Raw genomic sequence first — 25,092 nt, forward strand, 5'->3', positions numbered from 1 at the left:
AGTAAAAAAGGGAAAACTAAACCCACAAACAAGGGGACTTCTCGGAGCCCAATCCATGTTTTTAACCCTGGAAAGCCCTAGGCAGAGCTATAAAACTGGCTTGCCCCTCATTTCAGCCTGGAGGGTCTCAGGGAGGGGAAGGCTTTGTCTAACGGGGCAGCCTCAGTTCTTCAGAGGTTTCTTGGCCCTAACTAGAGTCAAGATGAAGACCAAGCCGGTGCGGTGTCTCAGGCCTGTAATCCCAGCACACTGGGAGGCCGACGCGAGTGAACTGTTTGAGCCCAGGAGTTCGAAACCAGCCGGGGCAGCATGGCGAAAACCTGTCTCTAAAAAAAAAAAAAAAAAAAAATTGGCCGAGCAGCAGTGGAGCACCCCTGTAGTCCCAGCTACCCAGGAGGCTGAGGTGGGAGGATCGCTTAAGCCCTAGGGGTCAAGGCTGCAGTGAGCCCAGGTCACGCCACTGTGCTCCAGCCTGGGGGACAGAGGGAGACACTGTCTCAAATTAGCCGGGCGTGGTGGGGCACACCTGTAGTCCCAGCTATTCAGGAGGCAGAGGCGGGAGAATCGCTTGAACCCAGGAGGCAGAGGTTGCAGTGAGCCAAGATGGCGCCACTGCACTCCTGCCTGGGTGACAGAGCGAGACTCTATCTCAAAATAAATAAATAAATAAATATAAACTTTTTTTCTTTTTTTTAATTTTAAGGCAGGGCTCTGGCTCACGCTTGTAATCCCAACATTTTGGGAGGACGAAGCCAGCCTCATCGCTTAAGCACAGGAGTTCGAGGACTGGGAGGTGGAGGTTGTGTTAAGCCAAGATTGCGCGGCTGCACTCTAGCCTGGAAGACGGAGAGAGCCCCTATCACAAAAAAAAAAAAAAAAGAAGAAAGAAAGAAATATGAGGCCCACTGGTGCTAACCAGGGAACCTCTCTCCAAAAGAGGGGCCTACCAAAAGCCCTAACCCTGTTTCAGGTCTTTGAAGCCCCAGGACATGGTCCGATAACATGCCTAGACTTCCCCCTAGGGACTATGGGAGGGGAGGATATTGGAGGTTGGCGGACTTCGCTCAGTAGAGGTGTTACTCTGCTCCACTTAGTGTCAAGGTGAGAACCCTGAATAAGGACCTAGGGACCACTGACTCCAGAGCAGTGGGGTCCCAGCGTCTCACCCCCTGCTGTCAGCCCTCGGGGACCCCGAGCAGGATGTGGCTCACCCTCACTTCCGCTTTGAAAGTGAGGCCGTTGGCCTGACAAGGTGCAATAGCTTCAGTCAGGTCCGCAGCCTAGCGTGAATTCTTAGAACTGATCCAGAGTAAAGGTAAGAACCCTCGGCGGGGACTGAAGGGACAACTCCCTGCCCATTACAAAAGGGGACCCACAACGTCTCACCCTTGTGGTTGACCCTGGGAGGTCCTAGTTGAGTTCTGTCTCGAAAGGCTCCCAGAGGGAGGGTCTTTCACTAAGGGAGCAGCCCCAGTTATTCAGCTGGAGGGGACCTGGACCCTAACTGGAGCCAAGGTGAGGTCTCCGAGTGCTAAAGTACGGAATCTCTTCCCAGTAGGGGCGTCAACAGAAAGCAGCAGCAGCCCTACTGGTTAGCATCCCCCTGGTTAGCACCAGTGGTCCTTGTCTTTTTAATTTTTTTTATTTTTTTTTTCAGACAAGGTCTCACTGCTGCTAGCCAGTTTAGAAGGCTCCAGACAAGTGTAGTCATAAGCGGAGGCCCTGACTTCCCCGTCCAGGGAGGGAAGTGTTCAGGGAGATGAGGGTTTTATTTGGAGGTTGGCGAACTCAGGTCAGTAGAGGGAGAAATTTCAGGCTGTGATAAGATACCAAGGTGAAGACCCTGAATGAGAATCTAGGGACCAGCAACTCCAAAACAGTGAAGTCTCATGGAGTTCCACCCCTGTTGTCAGCCATCAGACCCCAGGAAGCTGTGAACAGATAAGGCTCTTCCTCACTTCCTTGGAAGTGCTTTGAATGAAGGGGAGGATCTGGAGGTGAGGGGCACGGCATCCCTTCGGCAGAGGGTGAATTCCTTGGACTATCTGGAGTCAAGATCAGGACCCTGAATGTGAATGAAAGGGACCACCATCCCCCAACCTATAACAAAGAGGGCCACAGTAAATCCTGCCCCAAAGTCTTCCCTGGGAATACCTTGAAAGCTGTCTGACAGATAGCTACCTGGAAAGGCTCAGGGAGGGAAGGGCCTTGGTCTAAGAAAGTAGCCCCAGTTCAGCAGGTGGAAGAGACACTTGGGTCCTAACTGGAGTCAAGGTGAGGGCCCTGAGTGCTAATGAAGGAATCTCTCTGCAATAGAGGTGTCAACACAAACAATGTCCTTGCACTCATTTTGCAAGCTCCAGGCAAAGGTATTCATAGGTGAGGGGTCCCTGACTTCCCTGTCTAGGGCCTTGTTCTGAGGCTGGAGGACTTAGGTTAATGGAGGGAAGTGTCCCACATCCTACTAGGAGTCAAGGTCAGAGACCTGAGAGAAAACTAAAGGGAACACTCTCTCTAAAAAGTAGAGTCCCACAAATTATGCCTCTTCTCTTAGCTCCGGGAAGCCTTGGAATAACATCAGCCCCCCTTACTGCCTACAGAGTGCCAGAAAGGTTGAACTAATTACATGCCCCAGTTCTGCAGAGGGAAGAGTGAGGAGACCCAGAGCCTTACAGGGGTCAGAGTGAGGACCCTGAATGAAGACTAGTGATACAACTCCTCCCATATAAAGAAGAGACAACAAAGAGCCCCCCACTCCCCACTTGCAGCACTGACGAGGCTGGGCATGAAGGTCCAGGTGTATGTGAACTCACCTTCTTTTTTTTTTTTTTTTTTTTTTGAGACGGAGTCTTGCTCTGTCGCCCAGGCTGGAGTGCAGTGGTGCAATCTCGGCTCACTGCAAGCTCCACCTCCCGGGTTCACGCCATTCTCCTGCTTCAGCCTCTCCAAGTAGCTGGGACTACAGGCGCCCGCCACCACGCCCGGCTAATTTTTTTTGTATTTTTAGTAGAGACGGAGTTTCACCGTGGTCTCGATCTCCTGACCTCATGATCTGCCCGCCTCGGCCTCCTAAAGTGCTGGGATTACAAGCGTGAGCCACCGCGCCCGGCCGAACTCACCTTCTTTTAATGGCATTAGGTTGCTGAGAGCCTTTATCTAAAGTGAGGGGCATCAGCTGAGCAGAGGCAGCTGTCCTAGGTCCTATCTAGAGACAAGATGAGGACTATGAATGAGGTGTCAGGACCCCATTAAGCCCAGGAAAGAGTAGGACTCCACAATGCTGTTAGCACCTAGTTCCTCCTGTCAGGGGTGGTAAGGCTGAGACATTCCTTCACCTCCTCTTAGGTGGTCCCAAGGAGATGAGGACATTTGCTGGAGGTGTCAAATTTAGTGCAGCACAGGGGAGGAGACCCAGCCCTGACAGTTTTTATGATGGTCCTGAATGTGAACTGAGAGAAACCTCCTACCCCAGAGTAAAAGGAGATCCAGAAGGACTAGACATGCCACGGCTGCTCTCAGTCCCAGTATACACAGAACAGGGCTGGCAGGCTGTGGCCTAAGGCACACTCTAATTACTTTCACAGGGTTCTCAGAGGACAAACTGATCAGAACAGAAGCCCTCTGGGTTTCTAGAGCAGTGCTCTCACAGAAAACTGCAGAGGCGGCCTTCTTTTAAATCCAAAGTTGTACCTCTCTGCTGAAGGCGCTCATACCCTCTCTTTCTCTCTCTCCTCCAGGTGCCTGTATCACCTGCCCTTCTGCTGACACTCCTGCCTGCTGTTCCTGACTACAGCCATCATGCCTCGGGGTCGGAAGAGTACGCTCCGTGCACGTGAGAAATGCCAGCAGACCCGGGGTCAGACCCAGGATCACCAGGGTGCTCAGATCACTGCAACTAACAAGAAAAAAGTGTCCTTTTCATCCCCTCTTGTTTTGGGGGCTACTATCCAGAAAAAGTCTACTGGTAGGTCAGGTAGTGCTCTCAAGAAGCCTCAGAGAGCACTATCCACCACTACATCTGTAGATGTTTCTTACAAAAAGTCATGCAAGGGAGCCAACAGCAAAATTGAGAAAAAGCAAAGCTTCTCTCAGGGTCTATCCTCCACTGTGAGGTCTCGCACAGACCCTCTAACCATGAAGGCAAATATGTTGGTGCAGTTCCTGATGGAAATGTACAAAATGAAAAAGCCCATTATGAAAGCAGATATGCTAAAAATTGTCCAAAAAAGCTATGAGAATCGCTTCCCTGAGATCCTTAAAAAAGCTTCTTTCAACATGGAGGTGGTATTTGGTGTTGATTTAAAGAAAGTTGATTCTACCAAGGACTCCTATGTCCTTGTCAGCAAAATGGATCTCCCCAACAATGGGATGGTGACTCATGGCAGGGGGTTTCCCAAGACAGGTCTCCTGCTGAATCTTCTAGGCATAATCTTCATGAAGGGCAACTGTGCCGCTGAGGAGAAGATCTGGGAATTCCTGAACAAGATGAGAATATATGCTGGGAAGAAACACTTCATATTTGGGGAGCCCAGAAAGCTCATCACCCAAGATTTGGTGAAGCTTAAATACCTGGAGTACCGACAAGTGCCCAACAGTAATCCTGCACGCTATGAATTCCTGTGGGGTCCAAGAGCCCATGCTGAAACCAGCAAGATGAAGGTATTGGAGTTTTGGGCCAAGGTCAATCAAACTGTCCCTAGCGCGTTCCAGTTCTGGTATGAAGAGGCTTTGAGAGATGAGGAAGAAAGAGTCCAAGCTGCAGCTATGCTCAATGATGGCAGTAGTGCCATAGGCAGAAAGCGTTCCAAGGCCAAGGCTAGCAGCTCTTCCCACGCCTAGTGAAGTTGAAGCAAATTTTGCATTTTGTGGTTAAAGAGGGCAGTCACTGTTCCAAGGAGTGAAGGACTGGGTGTTACTGGAGGGAACACACTGTATAATACCTTTTGTTTCTGTTCTAAATGGATAATTTGAAGATTTATCTGTATTTGGGGGCATATTTTTCAAATGTTCCTTTTATTTAACATTGTAATCTAAGTTTAGGATTGATATTGGTCACATTTGTTGTTTAAGAGTAAAAATTTTGCTGTTTTGTAAAACAGATTGAGAAAAGTTCTATCTTATTTAGTGATCTGGTGCAAGATAACTTGGAATTAGAATAAGCATTTCCTTGAAAATGTTAAAAAAAAAAGTCAGCAGTAAAATGTATGGCACTAAGAAATAGAGAAAGAGTGGAAGATGGTCAATATTTGGTTTCCTAAATGCTTTTACTCTGTGTTTTAAGAAAATGAAAGATAAATAACCATATATGTCTGGCTTACTTAAGAATGTAGAGTTAAATCATAATAAATTAGACCTCATGCTGACACATTCATTCTCTAAGTGTTAATTGAGCATCTGCTCTTGGAAGGATCCATGCTAATACTGGGAGGGCTAAGAAAAAGAAGACCTAGCAACTGACCTTAAAATTATAAGGTCGAGAAGCAGCTATCATCTAAGGAAAATGGTGATATACACTCTAAAACCAAAAGGATACATGATAAGAAGGGAGGGAGGTGGTTCCACATGAGAACAGTCAAGTATGAATTATCTAATCAAGGCGGTGTTGGGCCTAAGGAAAGTGCAGGTCCCTCAATGGGAGTTAATCTAGGTGAGGCTCCATGGTGGGCTGGATGAGGCTGTGGGAAAGGTGAGCAGGGGCCAGGCTTTTAGAAGTTGCCTCTCAGAGGTGCGAGACAAAGCTTGGAATAGGAAACAGTTCTTAACAGTTACTTTGGGATCATGGATAAATCAGGGAGAATTTGGGGTAGGAATGTGTCCTGTGCTCTTGTCCCAGTACAAATAAACACAGCACACACTAGGTGTTTTGTGCACATCATCTCCAGCCAGTTTCTGAGAAATAAGGGTAATACCCTCAAGGGAGGTGGGAGGCCCAGAAGCCACTGTGCTGGCACTCTTTGCCCTGGGCTGGGGGATCCAGAGCCTGTTCCATTAAAAGCACATTCAATTAGGTTACCTCACGTGTGATTTGGCAAACTCTAGGCAAGGTCTAGATTTTGAGAGGTGGTTAAATGAATCAAAATAAAAGTGGTTTAGATGGAAGGATAGCTGAGAGAGAGGGAAGTTTTTGGTCCTTGAAACTCATTTTAGAATCTGTGTTGCATGAGGAAGTCGACCTCATACTAATATTGAATGATCTATCAAGTAATAAGGAAATATTATTTAGTTTTCCTTTCTAGGTAGCACTTTATCTGATAGGGCTTTCTTTGTCCTAGAATATGGTATAATCTCTGACATCTCCTGCATTGAAAAATAAGTCCTAATGTAGTAGATTGCAATGTCAGGGTACAAATTAATCATAAGAACTGGCACTATTATATGTCTCAATACATCTCAAGCACTTTACATACATTGTATACATTTTACCAGTCCTACAAAACAGAGCTTATCAAACCCACTTCACAGATAAAAAGCCTGAAGCCCACGGTCTATTAATGTGTCCAATTTCACATGGCTGGTAAGTGACAGGACTGGGACAAGACCCCCAGTCTGAATTAGTGTAAAGCACACTCTGTTCCATGCCTCCCAACCTGAGACTGACTGTGTCCCCTTATTCACTTTTCTTCTCACTACTCCCAAACGTACATCAAGTGATGAAAAGATTCTGTACCCAATCTGCTGGACTGAAATACAGAACCAGAGCAAGGAAATTACCAAAATGGTCGAGAGGTGTGAATTAAGGAGAGAAAGATAATATTTGGTGACAATAAGATTACATACGCAAAGTCAGATAAACTCAAAAGATCATGGGGTCACATTCTAAAATTCTGGACTGTCCCCCTTTTTATAGGAAGTTAAATCTTTTCCAAGAGAAATACAGAAGAGGGTGGTAAAGAGAAGAAATAGATTAATTTTTTTTTTTCTCTGACAGTATGACTTCTATCCTCGGGCTTCTGCTTTGTGTTACAGCTTCCCTATCTTACATCACTCCTGGGACAGGGATGCATTGTCTGCAAGATTTATTGTAGGAAACTGATCAAGAATTTTTAGGGATGTGGCATTTCCCAGGAAGTCATTAATTAAGGGACAAGAGCCAAGATAAAGACCTTCATATAGGAGGACTGAGCAGAACAACATGCCAGACAGAGTTCTTAGCCTGAGCATCTCCCCACTTATTCTTCAAGGTTCTCAGGGACTTGTGAGTTCCTGCATCTCAGGTCAGTAGAGGGAGGAGTCCCATTCTCTGACACATACCAAGTTGAGGACCCTGAATGAAGAATGAGGGAAGCACTCACTCAGATAGACTTGACAGGATGTGGTTGAACCTGATTTCTACTCCAGAGGTCTTAAGAAGGTAAAGACCATGATCTGACTCAGGTCCATAGAGGAAGTCCTGGCTGACTCAGGTCCATAGAGGAAGGATACCTAATGTGTGCCAGGAGTAAAGTGAGTACCCTGAAGAGTGCAGGAACCACCAAACCCCTATCAGTGGGGATCCCACAGAATCCTCCCTATTGTCATTTCTGAGAGATTTAGGCATGAATGTCAGACAGAGGCACCCTCATATCCTCAGTAGTAACAGAGAAGTGAAGGTCTTGTTCTGAGGTGGGCAATCCCAGCTCAGCAAAGGGAGGAATATTAAGCCTTCCTGTGAGTGAGATTTAGGATCCTGAGTTAGGACCTGAGTAGGACAATCCACCGCAAGACCACAACCTGTCTACCACAGCTGCCACTTTTGGGAGACTATGGTCAGTTGTGGCCAGATAAGGCCACCCTCTTCCTCCTATCAGATCTCAGGGATGTGCAGGCCTTTTAAACGGAGAGGTCTTCAGGTCAAAAAAGAGGGGAGCCCCAGGATCTGCTAGGAGCCAAATCAAGGAAACCGAATGAGAACTGAGGGGACTGCTCACCTCTGAATAGAGAGGACGACAGAGTCCACCCCCTGCATAACTCTTAAATTGCCAGAGCAACATGTAAGGCTGAGGACTCACCATCACTTTTTTATTTTTTTAATAATTGACCTTCTTTTGTAGAATAGTTTTACGTTCACAGCAAAACTGAGCAGAAAGCACAGAGTCTCATAGGCATCCTGTCCTCCCACAGACACAGCCTCCTTCATATCAACCTCCCAAGCCAGGGTGAAACATTTGTTACAATTGAGAATACGTGGACACATCATTATCACCCAATGTCCGTAGTTTAGGATTCATTCCTGATGCTGCACATTCTGTGGTTTTAATATTTAAAAATGTATAATGACATATGTTTACCACCATAGAATCATCCAGAATTGTTTTACTGCCTTAAAAGTTCTCTGTGCCTGATCTATTTATCTCTCACTCTCCCCAACCCTTGGAAACCACTGAACTTTGTACTGTTTCCATACTTTTGCCTTTTCCAGAATGTCATATAGATGGAATTATGCAATGTGTAGACTCTCCAAATTGGCTTCTTTCACTTTGTAATATGTATCTAAGTTTCATCCACGTCTCTTTGCGGCTTGACAGTTCATTCCCTTTTAGTGCTGAATAATATTTTATTCTGTTAATTTCTCCACTCTCCTTCTGAAGGACATATTGGTTGCTTCCCAGTTTGGGCAATTATGAATAAAGCTACTATAAACGTTTGTGTGCAGATTTTTTTTTTTTTTTGTGGACATACCGTTTTCAACTCATTTGGCTAAATAACAAGGAGCGCACTTCCTAGATCATATGATAAGAGTATGCATAGCTTTGTAGGAAACTTACAAACTGTCTTCCAAAGTGGCTGTATCATTTTGCATGTCCACCAGCAATGACGGTGCGCTCCTGTTGCTCCACATCCTCATCAGTATTTGAGGTTATCAGTGTTTTTGATTTTGACCATTCTTATAGGTATGTAGTGGTATCACATTATTGTTTTAATTTACAAGTCTCTAATGATATGTGATGTTGACCATCATTTCATGTACGTATTTGCCTTCCGTATATATTATTTGTTGAGGTGCCTGTTTAGATCTTTTGTCTATTTTTAATAGGGTTGGTCAGTTCTTATTGTTCAGTTTTAAGACATTTTTGTATGTTTTGGTTAATAGTCCCTTACCAGATATGTCTTTTGAAAATAATTTTTTCCCAACCTGGGAGTTATCTTATTCTCTTTGTGGTATCTTTAGCAGAGCAGAAGTTTTAATTTAGCAAAGTCCAGATTATCAATTATTTTCTTTCATAGATGCCCATCACATTTTATATCAGAACCAGAAAAGATGAAATTCTTGGTCTGAAGTTGCAGTTATCAGTCAGCAGAAGAGACAGTCCACAACCCTGCATGGAATCCAGATGAGGATCCTGAGTGCAAACTCGGGACCTAAAGAGCCCAGGACAGAGAGAGCACTAAATGCTTCTAGGCAGGGGTGGTGGGTTGAGGGGCCCCTAGACGTCCCTCATCTGGGTCCCAGAAAACTAAAGAGTCAGTTTCAGAACACCAGTAGAGGGTGGCTCAGGCCCTGCCAAGAGCTGACATGATAATTATAAAGGTAATCAGAGTGGATCCTCTCCAAGCCAGAACACAGAAAGCCCCACTGCGAGCCTTGTTGTCACCCAGTCAGCCCCAGGCAGGGTTGGCAAGCTGCAGCCTAAGGCACATTGTAACTTCCTCAGCTGGCTTCTCAGGGGACAGAATGACTAGGAACAATAGCCCAGTGAAAACTTAGAGCAGTGTTCTCAAGGAATCCTGCAGAGGCGGCTTCTGAAAAGCCAAGGTAGCATCTGCCTGCTGAAGGTGTTCTCAGGATTTCATTTGTTCTTCTCCGGGAACCACATCACCTGCCCTTCTGCCTACATTCCTGCCTGCTGTGCCTAACCACAGCCATCATGCCTCGGGGTCAGAAGAGTAAGCTCCGTGCCCGTGAGAAACGCCAGCGGACCCGTGCTCAGACTCAGGATCTCAAGGTTGGTCAGGCTACTGCAGCAGAGAAAGAAGAGTCTCCTTCCTCTTCCTCATCTGTTTTGGGGGATACTCCCTCCAGCTCCCTTGCTTTTGGCATTCCCCAGAAGCCTCAGAGAGAGCCACCCACCACCCCTGCTGCTGCAGCTATGTCATGCACTGGATCTGATGAAGGCAACGAGAGCCAAGATGAGGAAAATGCAAGTTCCTCCCAGGCCTCAACATCCACTGAGAGATCACTCAAAGATCCTCTAACCAGGAAGATGAAGATGTTAGTGCAGTTCCTGCTGTACAAGTATAAAATGAAGGAGCCCACTACAAAAGCAGAAATGCTGAAGATCATCAGCAAAAAGTACAAGGAGCACTTCCCTGAGATCTTCAGGAAAGTCTCTCAGCGCACGGAGCTGGTCTTTGGCCTTGCGTTGAAGGAGGTCAACCCCACCACTCACTCCTACATCCTCGTCAGCATGCTAGGCCCCACCAACGATGGAAACCAGAGCAGTGCCTGGACCCTTCCGAGGAACGGGCTTCTGATGCCTCTACTGAGTGTGATCTTCTTAAATGGCAACTGTGCCCGTGAAGAGGAAATCTGGGAATTCCTGAATATGTTGGGGATCTATGATGGAAAGAGGCACCTTATCTTTGGGGAACCCCGAAAGCTCATGACCCAAGATCTGGTGCAGGAAAAATATCTGGAATACCAGCAGGTGCCCAACAGTGATCCCCCACGCTATCAATTTCTGTGGGGTCCAAGAGCTTATGCAGAAACCAGCAAGATGAAAGTCCTGGAGTTTTTGGCCAAGGTGAATGACACCACCCCCAATAACTTCCCACTCCTTTATGAAGAGGCTTTGAGAGATGAAGAAGAGAGAGCCGGAGCTCGGCCCAGAGTTGCAGCCAGGCGTGGCACTACAGCCATGACTAGCGCGTATTCCAGGGCCACATCCAGCAGCTCTTCCCACCCCATGTGAGATCTAAGGCAAATTGTTCACTTTGTGGTTGAAAGACCTGCTGTTTTCTCTGTTCCTGTGATGCATGAATAACTCGTTGATTTATCTCTTTGTTGTATTTTCCAGTGATGATGTTTCTTAAAATAGAAAGTTTATTTAGATTCAGAATATAAATTTAGAAATGGCTTGCATCACACATTTATTGCTGTTTATCAGGTTGGTTTAGTGATAAGAATTTTGTTTTTGAAATACAAATAGAAAATCCTGAAATAATTTTTGTGATACAGAGCAAAATAACATGGCATGGGAGTAAGGTTTTCCTTAGAAATTTAAAATAACTCCACAGTAAAATAGGTAGACTCTGAAGATAGAAAGAGAAGTAAAAGTTGCTTTATTTGTGGTTCATCTTACTCAGTTCAGTCTTTTTTGTTCATAAATTTAAAAGTTACATACCTGGTTTGCTTAGATTATTCAAGAATGTGGAGGCCTGGGCCAAGGTCAATGACTGACAGTGTCCCCATTGTCTTCCCTCCATTAAGAGAAGACTTTGAGAGATGAGGGAGAGAGAGCCAGAGACAGTGTTGCAACTGGGCCTGGCATGTTTCAGTGTGGTGTCCAGCAGTGTCTCCCACTCCTTGTGAAGTCTGAGGTATATTCTTTACTTTTGATTAAGAAAACACTTAACCTTCTAATTAATGGAGGGCCAAAGGGGAGTTGGTGGGAACACCATATATAACATATTTGTATGTAAAATGATTTATCTTTTCTTTTTCCTGTTTTTCAGTGTCCTTTTTTTAAATTGTAGATTTATTTAGTTTCAGAATCTAAGTTTATGAATGGCATGAATCACTAATTTATTAAAATATATCAGGTTGGAGAGTGAGAAATTTTGCATTATGTAAAGCAATTTAAAAATTTTTAAGTCTTTTTCTGTGATCTAGAACAAGATAATATGGCATTGGAATATGGAATTTGTAAAAAGGAAATTACCTTGCAATAAAGTTGGTGGGACGAAGAAGTAGAGAAAAAAAAGTAAAATGTGGTCAGTTCTTGCTTTGTTTTATTCTTTTTAGTCTTTCTTTGTAAAACTGAAGTATATGTACCCGGATTGGCTTAGCTTTTTCAGGAATGTGGGGGAAATTAAATAGCAATACATTTGACTTCCTGGTCACTTACACTTTAATTGTCCAAATGTTAATTGAGCAGCTGTACTGTGGAGGGCTCCTGGCTAGCACCGGATAAGCTAAGAAAACAAAAAACAAACAAACAACAAAAAAACCCCAATCCCTGCCCATAGAATTTTAGAATCCAACAGAAGCTATCATATAATGAAGGTGATGAGATACTCCCTAAGACCTAAAGACAGGTGAAAAGAGGGGATAAGAAAGAAGGTGGGGGTGTTTCCAGCAGCGGAATCTAGTGTAAATGCCCTAAGCAAGGTAATTGAGACTTCGGGAAACTGAACATACTGCAATAGGAGGTAATTTTATGTCCTGGCATAGTGCCTAGATGGGGCGCACTGAGCAGGGGTCACACACTCAGATGGTGGATCTCACACTTGAGAGATGGAGACTGGAATGAAAAATTGCCTTTAACAGTTACTTTGGGATTGTGGAAAAACCAGAGGGAATCTTTGCCTGCAGCAGAGATTGAAAGTGGCTGGTGCTCTTGTCCCAGTGCAAGTGAAGTGAATCCAGTAGACAAACTAGGTGTTTTATGCACGTAGTCCCCAGGATGTTTCTGAGAAATAAAAGTGATACTCCTTTAAGACTGGAAACTCATAAGCCACTGGGCTAATACTCTGCTATCAGCTGGGGAGCCAGAACCCATTCCATTAAAAGGAATTTTTTTTCCTTTCATGTGTTTTTGCAAATTCTAAGGGAGATCTAGATTTTTGATGGTGGTAAAGTGAATGAAAACAAGAGTCGTTTGGATGAAAGGCCAGAGTTGGTCATTGAACCAAACCCTAGAAGGTTTGAGTTGCTTTCAGCTGAGAAAGACAACTCCACACTCAAAATATGATTTAATATGGAAAAGTTATTTAGAGTTTCTTTGTAAGCTGCGTTTTGGGCTGATTTGTTGTTCCATGTCTTAGAATGCTCTATATTCTTTGTTATCTCTTGGACTTAAAGAAAATCAGCAGGGAAGATGATTTCTTCTGTAGTTGAAATAATCATAGTAATAACAAGTATTGTTTAAAGTCTCAGTGCACACAAGGGCTTTGCACACTTTCACCACATTCCACCAGTCCTACAAGACAAGGCTTATCAAGCCCATTTCACAGATGTAGAGCCTGAGGCTCATAGAGTTTGGTAATGTGCCCAAGTTCACACAGCTAGTAAGTGATAGGGCTGGAACTAGACTGCTGGTCTGAATTCCTCTAGAGCCCACACTGTTCCACTCCTCCCAAACTGAAGCTTATTGTGAATTGCTTAATTCATTTTCTTCTACAACCCCAAAGTGTGTCTCAGGTAAGAAAGAAGAGGTCTCTGTACTCTAAACACTGGATTGGAATACATAACCAGAGCAAGAAGAATACCAAAATAATTGACAGATGCGAATTAAAGAGAAAAAGAAATAATAGTCGGTGACAATGTGATCACCGAAAGAAGCAAAATTGCATAGCTTCAAAAGATCAAAAGATTACAAAAATCATCTGGTTCCACCCTTTTCTGTAGAAAGTAAAACTTTTAGAACTACCCTTTGGTTGGTGAAGTGAAGGAGTAGATCAGCATTTTCTTTCCCTGACAGCACAACATCTGTCCTAGGCTCTCCACCTTCTGTTTCAGTTTCCCAACGTCACGTCACTTCTGGGACAGGGACCTCTTCTCCGCAAGGTTTGCAAAGAGCAAACTGGTCAAATTTTTGCAGGGATGTGACATTTCTCTGGAAGAGTTAGGTCAAGAGACAGAAGCCAACACGAGAACCCTCATGAATGAATGGTGGGGAGAAAACCACTCCAAAACATAAGGGTTCATCCAGACCCTCAGGAGAGTGACCTCAGTTCAGTAGATAGAGGAGTCCCAGGTTCTGATACATGTAAAGGCGAGGAGCATAAATGAAGACTGATGGAAGGACCCAGCCAAAACTGTGGGGTTCTATGGGGTCCTTTCCTTACTATCTGTTTTTGCAGGTTGCAAAAGGACTGTGATCATATGAAGATCATCCAGGAGTCCAACTCGAAATTCTCAGCAAACAGGACCTTGATGTGAGAGGAGCAGGTTCAGGTAAACAAAGGGTAAGTTACAGGTTTGCTCACTTGTCAAGGTGAGGACCTGAATGTGGACTAAGGGTAGCACCCACATGGCCTCACAAAGTCCCCAATGCTGTCAGCCCTAGGAAGCCTTGGCGGAGATGACAGGCTGTTTTCTGCCTGGAAAGTCTCAGGGAGATGACTGGTTCCGTCTAATTGGGGCAGCCTCAGTTTTACAGAGGGAAGAGGCCGAGACCCTAACAAGAATCAATGTAGGGCTGTTAAGTGTTAAGAGGGGACTCCACCAGCAGACGAGGCCCCACAGAATTCATCCCCTGTTTTCATCCCCTGTTTTGAGGCATCAGACAGAGCTATCTACCTAAGGTGCCTCTCATTTCCGCCTGGAAGGTCTCAGGGAGGATGGGGAGCGTGGGGCCTGAAGGGAGTAGCTTCAATTCCGCCTGGAGAGGAAACCAGAGTCATGGTGAGGACTCTGAGAGCTGATGAGAAGGCCTCTCCCCAAAAAGGGACTTTTCACAGAGCCCTGCCGCTGCTGTCAGGCCTGTGAGGCCCAGGCAGGGGTGGCCTGTGTGGCACGCTCAGATTTCCACCTTGGGGGCTATTGTTTGGAAGCTGGCGGATTTGGGTCAGCAGGCGGAGTCGTCCCAGGCTGCTAGATACTAAGGTGAGGACCCCTAGTGGGGACGTAGGGACCAGCAACGCTAGAACAGTGACGTCCAGTAGCGTCCTACCCCTGCCGTCAGCCCGGAGGCCACGGGCTGCCGGATGTGACGCATCCTCACTTCCTTTTTGAAGGCGAGGACCCGAGCGCGCTGAAGGGGTGGGGTGCAGCGTCTGGTCAGCCGAGGGTGAATTCTCAGGACTGGTCGGGAGTCAAGGTGAGCACCCTGAGTGTAAATTGAAGAGACCACCCCCACCCGTAATAAAGAGGTCCCCTCTAAGTCCCGCTTCTGCATTTGGTCCTGAGAGGCCTCAGGTAACCGGATGGGTAGCACCCTGACTGTCTCTTCAGCAACTTAGGGAGACGAGGGCTTTGGCCTAAGGCTTATAGACTCAAGTCAATAGAGGGAGGAGTCCTAAACCCTACTACCTGTAATCCCAGCACTTTGGGAGGCCGAGGCGGGCGGATCACGAGGTCAGGAGATCGAGACCAAGGTGAAACGCCGTCTCTACTAAAAATACAAAAAATTAGTCGGGCGTGGTGGCGGGCGCCTGTAGTCCCAGCTACTCAGGAGGCTGAGGCGGGAGAATGGCGTGAACCCGGGAAGCGGAGCTTACAGTGAGCCGAGATTGCGCCACTGCACTCCAGCCTGGGTGACAGAGCGAGACTCCGTCTCAAAAAAAAAAAAAAAAAAAGTCCCGCTCCTGCTGTCGGCACGCCCAGGCCCCAGTCAGCCTTGGTGGGATGTGGCCCACTAAGACTGTGAACTTAGGTCCAAGGAATATGAGAACTTTTGTCTACAGGGGCATGGTCTTAGGACCAGTCAATGGGTGGAGTCCCAGAAAGAGTGCCGAGTGGAGGTGGAGACACTGAATGAGGAAATGGCGGCTACTCAATACACAAGGGAGACAACTGGGCCTGATGCTGTCCCTGGGAGTCCCAGGCCAGAGCTGGCAGGCTCAAGTACTCCCCAGCTTCTGCCTTCATGGTCTTAGAGAGAGGAGGGCCTTGGTTTAAGGCCTCACTGCCCCAGTTCAGTAGAGAGATAGGAGTCATATGCCAAGACAGGTGTCAAGGTACAATTTCTGTATGAGGAATGAGGTAACCATTTAGTCCAGAACAGGCAGGAACACAGTCTTACCTTGGCGTTCATTCCTTAGAAGCCAGGGTTAGAACTCTCAAGTTGAGATGCCCCTCATTTCCTTAGGGGGCTGTTTCAGGTACATAATGGCTTTGGTTTAACATGAAAGCCCTTGTTTAGTACAGGGAGGAGGCCCAGTTCCTAAAAGATGGTGATACTGAGGGAGTATGAGGGGACCCCCTCCAAGAAAGAGGTAACACAGATAGAGCCCTATCCCCACTGAGACCTGGGAGATCCAGGTATGGTGACATGCTGAGTCTCACTCACTTCTTCCTAGAGCATCTCAGGGAAGTGAGGAACTTTATCAAAGGGGGCAGCCTTATGGTAGCAGCTAGACGATTCCTAGGTAATTCCAGGAGTCAAGAAGAAGACCCTGAGAACTGGGGGAACCATTCATCCCATAAGAGTGAAAGAAACATGGAATTCCTTCCTGATTTTCTTTTTTATTTAAATTTTATTATTATTATACTTTAGGTTTTAGGGTACATGTGCACAATGTGCAGGTTTGTTACATATGTATACATGTGCCATGTTGGTGTGCTGCACCCATTAACTCGTCATTTAGCATTAGGTATATCTCCTAATGTTATCCCTGCCCCCTCCCCCGACCCCACAACAGCCCCTGGAGTGTGATGTTCCCGTTCCTGTGTCCATGTGTTCTCATTGTTGAATTCCCACCTATGAGTGAGAACATGTGGTGTTTGGTTTTTTGTCCTTGGGATAGTTTACTGAGAATGATGGTTTCCAGTTTCATTCATGTCCCTACAAAGGACATGAACTCATCATTTTTTATGGCTGCATAGTATTCCATGGTGTATATGTGCCACATTTTCTTAATCCAGTCTATCGTTGTTGGACATTTGGGTTGGTTCCAAGTCTTTGCTATTGTGAATAGTGCCACAATAAACATACGTGTGCATGTGTCTTTATAGCAGCATGATTTATAGTCCTTTGGGTATATACCCAGTAATGGGATGGCTGGGTCAAATGGTATTTCTAGTTCTAGATCCCTGAGGAATCGCCACACTGACTTCCACAAAGGTTGAACTAGTTTACAGTCCCACCAACAGTGTAAAAGTGTTCCTATTTCTCCACATCCTCTCCAGCACCTGTTGTTTCCTGACTTTTGAATGATCGCCATTCTAACTGGTGTGAGATGGTATCTCACTGTGGTTTTGATTTGCATTTCTCTGATGGCCAGTGACGATGAGCATTTTTTCATGTGTTTTTTGGGTGCATAAATGTCTTCTTTTGAGAAGTGTCTGTTCATGTCCTTTGCCCACTTGTTGATGGGGTTGTTTGTATTTTTCTTGTAAATTTGTTTGAGTTCATTGTAGATTCTGGCTATTAGCCCTTCGTCAGATGAGTAGGTTGCGAAAATTTTCTCTCATTTTGTAGGTTGCCTGTTCAATCTGATGGTAGTTTCTTCTGCTGTGCAGAAGCTCTTTAGTTTAATTAGATCCCATTTGTCAATTTTGGCTTTTGTTGCCATTGCTTTTGGTGTTTTAGACATGAAGTCCTTGCCCATGCCTATGTCCTGAATGGTATTGCCTAGGTTTTCTTCTAGTGTTTTTATGGTTTTAGGTCTAACATGTAAGTCTTTAATCCATCTTGAATTAATTTTTGTATAAGGTGTAAGGAAGGGATCCAGTTTCAGCTTTCTACATATGGCTAGCCAGTTTTCCCAGCACCAGTTATTAAATAGGGAATCCTTTCCCCATTGCTTGTTTTTATCAGGTTTGTCAAAGATCAGATAGTTGTAGGTATGCGGCATTATTTCTGAGGGCTCTGTTCTGTTCCATTGATCTATATCTCTGTTTTGGTACCAGTACCATGCCGTTTTGGTTACTGTAGCCTTGTAGTATAGTTTGAAGTCAGGTAGCGTGATGCCTCCAGCTTTGTTCTTTTGGCTTAGGATTGACTTGGTGATGCGGGCTCTTTTTTGGTTCCATATGAACTTTAAAGTAGTTTTTTCCAATTCTGTGAAGAAAGTCATTGGTAGCTTGATGGGGACGGCATTGAATCTATAAACTACCTTGGGCAGTATGGCCATTTTCACGATATTGATTCTTCCAACCCATGAGCATGGAATGTTCTTCCATTTGTTTGTATCTTCTTTTATTTTATTGAGCAGTGGTCTGTAGTTCTCCTTGAAGAGGTCCTTCACGTCCCTTGTAAGTTGGATTCCTGGGTATTTTATCCTCTTTGAAGCAATTGTGAATGGCAGTTCACTCATGATTTGGCTCTCTCTTTGTCTGTGATTGGTGTACAAGAATGCTTGTGACTTTTGTACATTGATTTTGTATCCTGAGACTTTGCTGAAATTGCTTATCAGCTTAAGGAGATTTTGGGCTGAGACAATGGGGTTTTCTCGATATACAATCATGTCATCTGCAAACAGGGACAATTTGGCTTCCTCTTTTCCTAACTGAATACCCTTTATTTCCTTCTCCTGCCTGATTGCCCTGGCCAGAACTTCCAACAATATGTTGAATAGGAGTGGTGAGAGAGGGCATCCCTGTCTTGTGCCAGTTTAATTTTTTGAAAGGTTTTTTGTGTCTCTTATTTCCTTCAGTTCTGCTCTGATTTTAGTTATTTCTTGCCTTCTGCTAGCTTTTGAATGTGTTTGCTCTTGCTTTTCTAGTTCTTTTAATTGTGATGTTAGGGTGTCAATTTTGGATCTTTCCTGCTTTCTCTTGGGCATTTAGTGCTATAAATTTCCCTCTACACACTGCTTTGAATGTGTCCCAGAGATTCTGGTATGTTGTGTCTTTGTTCTCGTTGGTTTCAAAGAACATCTTTATTTCTTCCTTCATTTCGTTATGTACCCAGTAGTCATTCAGGAGCCGGTTGTTCAGTTTCCATGTTGTTGAGCGGTTTTGAGTGAGTTTCTTAATCCTGAGTTCTAGTTTGATTGCACTGTGGTCTGAGAGACAGTTTGTTATAATTTCTGTTCTTTTACATTTGCTGAGGAGAGCTTTACTTCCAACTATGTGGTCAATTTTGGAATAGGTGTGGTGTGGTGCTGAAAAAAATGTATATTCTGTTGATTTGGGGTGGAGAATTCTGTAGATGTCTATTAGGTCCACTTTGTGCAGAGCTGAGTTCAATTCCTGGGTATCCTTGTTAACTGTCTGTCTCGTTGATCTGTCTAATGTTGACAGTGGGGTGTTAAAGTCTCCCATTATTATTGTGTGGGAGTCTAAGTCTCTTTGTAGATCACTCAGGACTTGCTTTATGAATCTGGGTGCTCCTGTGTTGGGTGCATATATATTTAGGATAGTTAGTGCTTCTTGTTGAATTGATCCCTTTACCATTATGTAATGGCCTTCTTTGTCTCTTTTGATCCTTGTTGGTTTAAAGTCTGTTTTGTCAGAGACTCGGATTGTAACCCCTGCCTTTTTTTGTTTTCCATTTGCTTGATAGATCTTCCTCCATCCCTTTATTTTGAGCCTATGTGTGTCTCTGCACGTGAGATGGGTTTCCTGAATACAGCACACTGATGGGTCTTGACTCTTTATCCAATTTGCCAGTCTGTGTCTTTTAATTAGAGCATTTAGCCCATTTACATTTAAAGTTAATATTATTATGTGTGAATTTGATCCTGTCATTATGATGTTAGCTGGTTATTTTGCTTGTTAGTTGATGCAGTTTCTTCCTAGCCTAGACGGTCTTTACAATTTGGCATGTTTTTGCAGTGGCTGGTACTGGTTGTTCCTTTCCATGTTTAGTGCTTCCTTCAGGAGCTCTCTTAGGGCAGGCCTGGTGGTGACAAAATCTCTCAGCATTTGCTTGTCTGTAAAGGATTTTATTTCTCCTTCACTTATGAAGCTTAGTTTGGCTGGATATGAAATTCTGGGTTGAAAATTCTTTTCTTTAAGAATGTTGAATATCGGCCCCCACTCTCTTCTGGCTTGTAGAGTTTCTGCCGAGAGATCAGCTGTTAGTCTGATGGGCTTCCCTTTGTGGGTAACCCGACCTTTCTCTCTGGCTGCCCTTAACATTTTTTCCTTCATTTCAAATTTAGTGAATCTGACAATTATGTGTCTTGGAGTTGCTCTTCTCGAGGAATATCTTTGTGGCGTTCTCTGTATTTCCTGAATCTGAATGTTGGCCTGCCTTGCTAGATTGGGGAAGTTCTCCTGGATAATAACCTGTACAGTGTTTTCCAACTTGGTTCCATTCTCCCCGTCACTTTCAAGTACACCAATCAGACGTAGATTTGGTCTTTTCATATAGTCCCATATTTCTTGGAGGCTTTGTTCATTTCTTTTTATTCTTTTTTCTCTAAACTTCCCTTCTCACTTCATTTCATTCATTTCATCTTCCATCACTGATATCCTTTCTTCCAGTTGATAGCAGCAGCTCCTGAGGCTTCTGCATTCTTCATGTAGTTCTTGAAACTTGGCTTTCAGCTCCATCAGCTCCTTCAAGCACTTCTCTGCATTGGTTATTTTAGTTATACATTCGTCTAATTTTTTTTCAAAGTTTTTAACTTCTTTGCCATTGGTTTGAATTTCCTCCTGTAGCTCGGAGTAGTTTGATCCTCTGAAGTCTTCTTCTCTCAACTCATCAAAGTCATTCTCCATCCAGCTTTGTTCCATTGCTGATGAGGAACTGCGTTCCTTTGGAGGAGGAGAGGCACTCTGCTTTTTTAGAGTTTCCAGTTTTTCTGCTCTGTTTTCTCCCCATCTTTGTAGTTTTTTCTACTTTTGGTCTTTGATGATGGTAACGTACAGATGGGTTTTTGGTGTGGGTGTCCTTTCTGTTCGTTAGTTTTCCTTCTACCAGACAGGACCCTCAGCTGCAGGTCTGTTGGAGTTTGCTAGAAGTCTACTCCAGACCCTGTTTGGCTGGGTGTCAGCAGCGGTGGCTGCAGAACAGCAGATTTTTGTGAATCGCAAATGCTGTTGCCTGATCGTTCCTCTGGAAGTTTTGTCTCAGAGGAGTACCCGGCCGTGTGAGGTGTCAGTCTGCCCCTACTGGGGGGTGCCTCCCAGTTAGGCTGCTCGGGGGTCAGGGACCCACTTTAGGAGGCAGTCTGCCCGTTCTCAGATCTCCAGCTGTGTGCTGGGAGAACCACTACTCTCTTCAAAGCTGTCAGACGGGGACATTTAAGTCTGCAGAGGTTCCTGCTGAATTTTTGTTTGTCTGTGTCCTGCCCCCAGAGGTGGAGCCTGCAGAGGCAGGCAGGCCTCCTTGAGCTGTGGTGGGCTCCACCCAGTTTGAGCTTCCTGGCTGCTTTGTTTACCTAAGCAAGCCTGGGCAATGGAGGGCACCCCTCCCCCAGCCTTGCTGCTGCCTTGCAGTTTGATCCCAGACTGCTGTGCTAGCAATCAGTGAGACTCCATGGGTGTAGGACCTTCTGAGCCAGGTGCGGGATATAATCTCCTGGTGTGCCGTTTTTTAAGCCTGTTGGAAAAGTGCAGTATTAGGGTGTGAGTGACCCAATTTTCCAGGTGCTCTGTCTCACCCCTTTCTTTGACTAGGAAAGGGAACTCCCTGACCTCTTGTGCTTCCCAAGTGAATCAATGCGTCGCCCTGCTTTGGCTCACGCACAGTGTGCTGCACGCACTGTCCTGCACCCACTGTCTGGCACTCCCTAGTGAGATGAACCCAGTACCTCAGATGGAAAGGCAGAAATCACCCATCTTCTGTGTCGCTCACACTGGGAGCTGTAGACCGGAGCTGTTCCTATTCGACCATCTTGGTTCCACCCTCCTTCCTGATTTTCATCCTTGGGAGATGATGGACAATTGTAGCCAGACGGGAAAAGTTTCACTTCTTCCTCAGGGAGTTGTGGGGGGCTGCTTTGTATGACTGGATAGGCGTTAGATCAAGACAGAGAAGACACTGAGGGAGGAATGAGATGCGCGTTGACCTAGAGAGTGGGGCTTCACCAAGTTCCACTGCCTGTCAGCTCTGGGAAACCCCAGGCAGAAGTACCCAGATGTGTCATCCCCTCAGGACTAGCCCTGGGTACTCAGAGTGGTGAAGGCTTTTGTTTGAGCCTGGAAGAATCAAGTGGGATTAGAGAGGAGCTCGGACTCTGCTTGAGTGAAGACTAAAGAGAACAACGACCCCAGAACAGTGGAGCCCCATAGAGGACGTGGTGGCTGGATGTGATTCAGGCTTTCTTTCATCTTGGGACTATGAGGCAATGAGAATCTTAATCTGATATAAGGGGCCTCAGGTCAGTAGAGAGAGGATTTCCAGGTTGTGCCAGGCCTCATAGAGAGGACTTGAGGGAACTCCCACCTCATCAGTGGAGATCCCTCAGAGTCCTTCTGTATGTCAGCGCTAGGAAGCCCCGAGCATAAATGTCAGAAGTGCCCCTAAATTCCTCTTCAGGAGTAACAGGGAAATGAAGGTCTTAGTCAGATGGGTTAGCAGGAGGGGTGGGAGGCATTTTAGGTCCTCCCAGGAGTCAAACTGGAGACCTTGAGTGAGGACCATGAGTGGGACTACACGTCACAGGGCTTCAACCTACCAGCCACAGCTTTCAGCCTCTGGAGAATATGGGCATTGTGACCAGATACAGCCACCCTCATTTCCTCCATTGGGTCTCAGGCAGATGTAGGCCTTACTATGAGTAAGTGCCCTCAGATGTAGAGAGAACAGAGCCCTAGGCCCTTCTGGGAGTCAAAGTATGGGTGTGGACTGAAGGTACCATTCCCCCAAGCCCCCCACCCCCACCCCAAATAGACGAAAAACAATGATGTTAGCCCTGTCTCTGCACTTAGCTCTCAAAGGCCTTGGCCAAGGGTTGCCAGGCTGAGACTTTATTTCTTTGTATCACGTCTAAGGGAGGTGACAGCTTTGGTCTGAAGATGCAGCACCAGTTAGCAGAAGACAGGTTCCCAGAACTTAGATATAGATGAGGACTCTGAATTAAGATTGAGGTTCTACTAGCCCAGGACAGAGAGAGTTCCACAGAACTGTCAGCACTGCCATCCCGCCCAGCCCCCGGTAAGGATGGTGGGCTGAAGCAGTACCTCATTTTTCTTTGGTGGATTCCAGGGAGCTTTGAAGTGTCAGCTTCAGAGCAGCACAGGAAGGAGGTCCCAGGCCCTTCCAAGAGTAGATATGAAGATCCTGTATATGAATTGAGAGGGCCCTTGAACACAGAGGGAGTTTACACTGCCAACCTCTGCTGTCACCCAGTCAGCCCCAGGCAGGGTTGGCAACAAGAATCCAGTGGGTTCCTAGAGCAATGCCCTCAAGAAAACCAGCAGATGTGGCTCTCTAAAAGCCAAGGTGGTACCTCCCTGCTGCAAGTACTCACAGGATCTCATTCTCTCTCCTTCAGGCCCCACATCTCCTGCTCTTCTGCTCACACTCCTGCCTGTTTTGCCTGACCACAGCTACCATGCCTCGGGGTCAGAAGAGTAAGCTCCGTGCTCGTGAGAAACGCCGCAAGGCGCGAGAGGAGACCCAGGGTCTCAAGGTTGCTCACGCCACTGAAGCAGAGAAAGAGGAGTGCCCCTCCTCCTCTCCTGTTTTAGGGGATATTCCCACCAGTTCCCTTGCTGCTGGCATTCCCCAGAAGCCTCAGGGAGCTCCACCCACCACCACTGCTGCTGCGGCTGTGTCATGTACCAAATCTGACGAAGGTGCCAAATGCCAAGGTGAGGAAAATGCAAGTTTCTCCCAGGCCACAACATCCACTGAGAGCTCAGTCAAAGATCCTGTAGCCGAGGAGGCAGGAATCCTGATGCACTTCATGCTACATAAGTATAAAATGAGAGAGCCCATTATGAAGGCAGATATGCTGAAGGTTGTTGATGAAAAGTACAAGGATCACTTCACTGAGATCCTCAATGGAGCCTCTCGCCGCTTGGAGCTGGTCTTTGGCCTTGATTTGAAGGAAGACAACCCTAGTGGCCACACCTACACCCTCGTCAGTAAGCTAAACCTCACCAATGATGGAAACCTGAGCAATGATTGGGACTTTCCCAGGAATGGGCTTCTGATGCCTCTCCTGGGTGTGATCTTCTTAAATGGCAACTCTGCCACCGAGGAAGAGATCTGGAAATTCATGAATATGTTGGGAGCCTATGATGGAGAGGAGCACATAATCTATGGGGAACCCCGTAAGTTCATCACCCAAGATCTGGTGCAGGAAAAATATCTGAAGTACAAGCAGGTGCCCAACAGTGATCCCCCACGCTATCAATTCCTATGGGGTCCAAGAGCCTATGCTGAAACCACCAAGATGAAAGTCCTTGAGTTTTTGGCCAAGATGAATGGTAGCACTCCCCGTGACTTCCCATCCCATTATGAAGAGGCTTTGAGAGATGAGGAAGAGAGAGCCCAAGTCCGATCCAGTGTTAGAGCCAGGCATCGCACTACTGCCACAACTTTCAGAGCGCGTTCTAGGGCCCCATTCGGCAGGTCCTCCCACCCCATGTGAGAACTCAGGCAGATTGTTCACTTTTTGTGGCAAGATGCCAACCTTTTAAAGTAGTGAGCAGCCAAGATATGGCTAGAGAGATCATCATATATATCTCCTTTGTGTTCCTGTTAAACATTAGTATCTTTCAAGTGTTTTTCTTTTAATAGAATGTTTATTTAGAGTTGGGATCTGTGTCTGTGAGCGACATGGATCACACATTTATTGGTGCCACCAGCTTTAAGCATAAGAGTTTTGATATTCTATATTTTTGAAATCCTTGAATCTTTTTTGGGTTCAAGAAGAAGAAAGCATAGCTTTAGAATAGAGATTTTCTCAGAAATGTGTGAAAGAACCTCACACAACATAGTTGGAGTCTTAAAATAGAGGAAGAGTAAGCAAAGCATGTCATGTTTTTGTTTTCTGCATTCACTTTTGTTTTTGTAAAATCCAAAGTTACATACCTGGTTGTTTTTAGCCTTTTCGAGAATGCGGATAAAATAAATAGTAATAAATTATATTACTTGTTCAGTGGCTCATTTATTCTCACCATAAATTGAGCATCTGCTCTTTGTAAGGCTCTGTGATAGTAGTGATTGTACTAAGTTAAAGAAGACCCTTCCCCTGCACACAGATTTTTAGTCTAAGGACCGTTATTATTTAAGGAAGATGGTGAGATACACTCTAACATGTACAGATTTTTTTTTACATAAAAAAACACTCACTTAAAAAAAAGAAAAAGAAGTGAGAATGGTGGGAGAAGGTTCAGACAAGAGCAGTCAAGTGTTAATTTCCTAGCCAAGGCACTTCGAGGTG

The 25,092-nt window shown here is 45.5% G+C and overlaps 3 protein-coding genes across 4 annotated transcripts; all 3 read left to right on the forward strand.

Annotated features, from left to right (window-relative positions):
- The first annotated feature begins 3,744 nt into the window (after positions 1-3,744).
- MAGEB3 (MAGE family member B3) lies at positions 3,745-5,363 on the forward strand. Its single transcript, XM_003261174.2, has one exon. The coding sequence runs from the start codon at positions 3,799-3,801 to the stop codon at positions 4,837-4,839; it is 1,041 nt and encodes a 346-aa protein (XP_003261222.1). The 5' UTR covers positions 3,745-3,798; the 3' UTR covers positions 4,840-5,363.
- A 4,213-nt stretch (positions 5,364-9,576) lies between these two features.
- On the forward strand, positions 9,577-11,900 carry MAGEB4 (MAGE family member B4). Its single transcript, XM_003261175.3, has one exon. The coding sequence runs from the start codon at positions 9,846-9,848 to the stop codon at positions 10,887-10,889; it is 1,044 nt and encodes a 347-aa protein (XP_003261223.1). The 5' UTR covers positions 9,577-9,845; the 3' UTR covers positions 10,890-11,900.
- On the forward strand, positions 11,446-24,787 carry LOC100605860 (melanoma-associated antigen B1). Of its 2 annotated transcripts, none has more exons than XM_003261177.2 (3): positions 11,446-11,517; positions 14,002-14,106; positions 23,194-24,787. In XM_003261177.2, the coding sequence occupies exon 3, from the start codon at positions 23,254-23,256 to the stop codon at positions 24,295-24,297; it is 1,044 nt and encodes a 347-aa protein (XP_003261225.1). In that variant the 5' UTR covers positions 11,446-11,517; positions 14,002-14,106; positions 23,194-23,253; the 3' UTR covers positions 24,298-24,787. The 2 variants fall into 2 exon arrangements, with proteins under 2 accessions (XP_003261225.1, XP_012356354.1); XM_012500900.1 differs by having other exon boundaries at positions 11,469-11,517; positions 14,002-14,095.
- The last annotated feature ends 305 nt before the right edge of the window (positions 24,788-25,092 follow it).

Source organism: Nomascus leucogenys, chromosome X (genome assembly GCF_006542625.1).
Source record: "Nomascus leucogenys isolate Asia chromosome X, Asia_NLE_v1, whole genome shotgun sequence".
Classification (NCBI taxonomy): Eukaryota; Metazoa; Chordata; class Mammalia; order Primates; family Hylobatidae; genus Nomascus; species Nomascus leucogenys.

What these genes read in the sequence shown, in the direction of transcription:
- MAGEB3 (XM_003261174.2), top strand. Translation starts at nt 3,799, where the DNA reads ATGCCTCGGGGTCGGAAGAGTACGCTCCGTGCACGTGAGAAATGCCAG.
- MAGEB4 (XM_003261175.3), top strand. Translation starts at nt 9,846, where the DNA reads ATGCCTCGGGGTCAGAAGAGTAAGCTCCGTGCCCGTGAGAAACGCCAG.
- LOC100605860 (XM_003261177.2), top strand. Translation starts at nt 23,254, where the DNA reads ATGCCTCGGGGTCAGAAGAGTAAGCTCCGTGCTCGTGAGAAACGCCGC.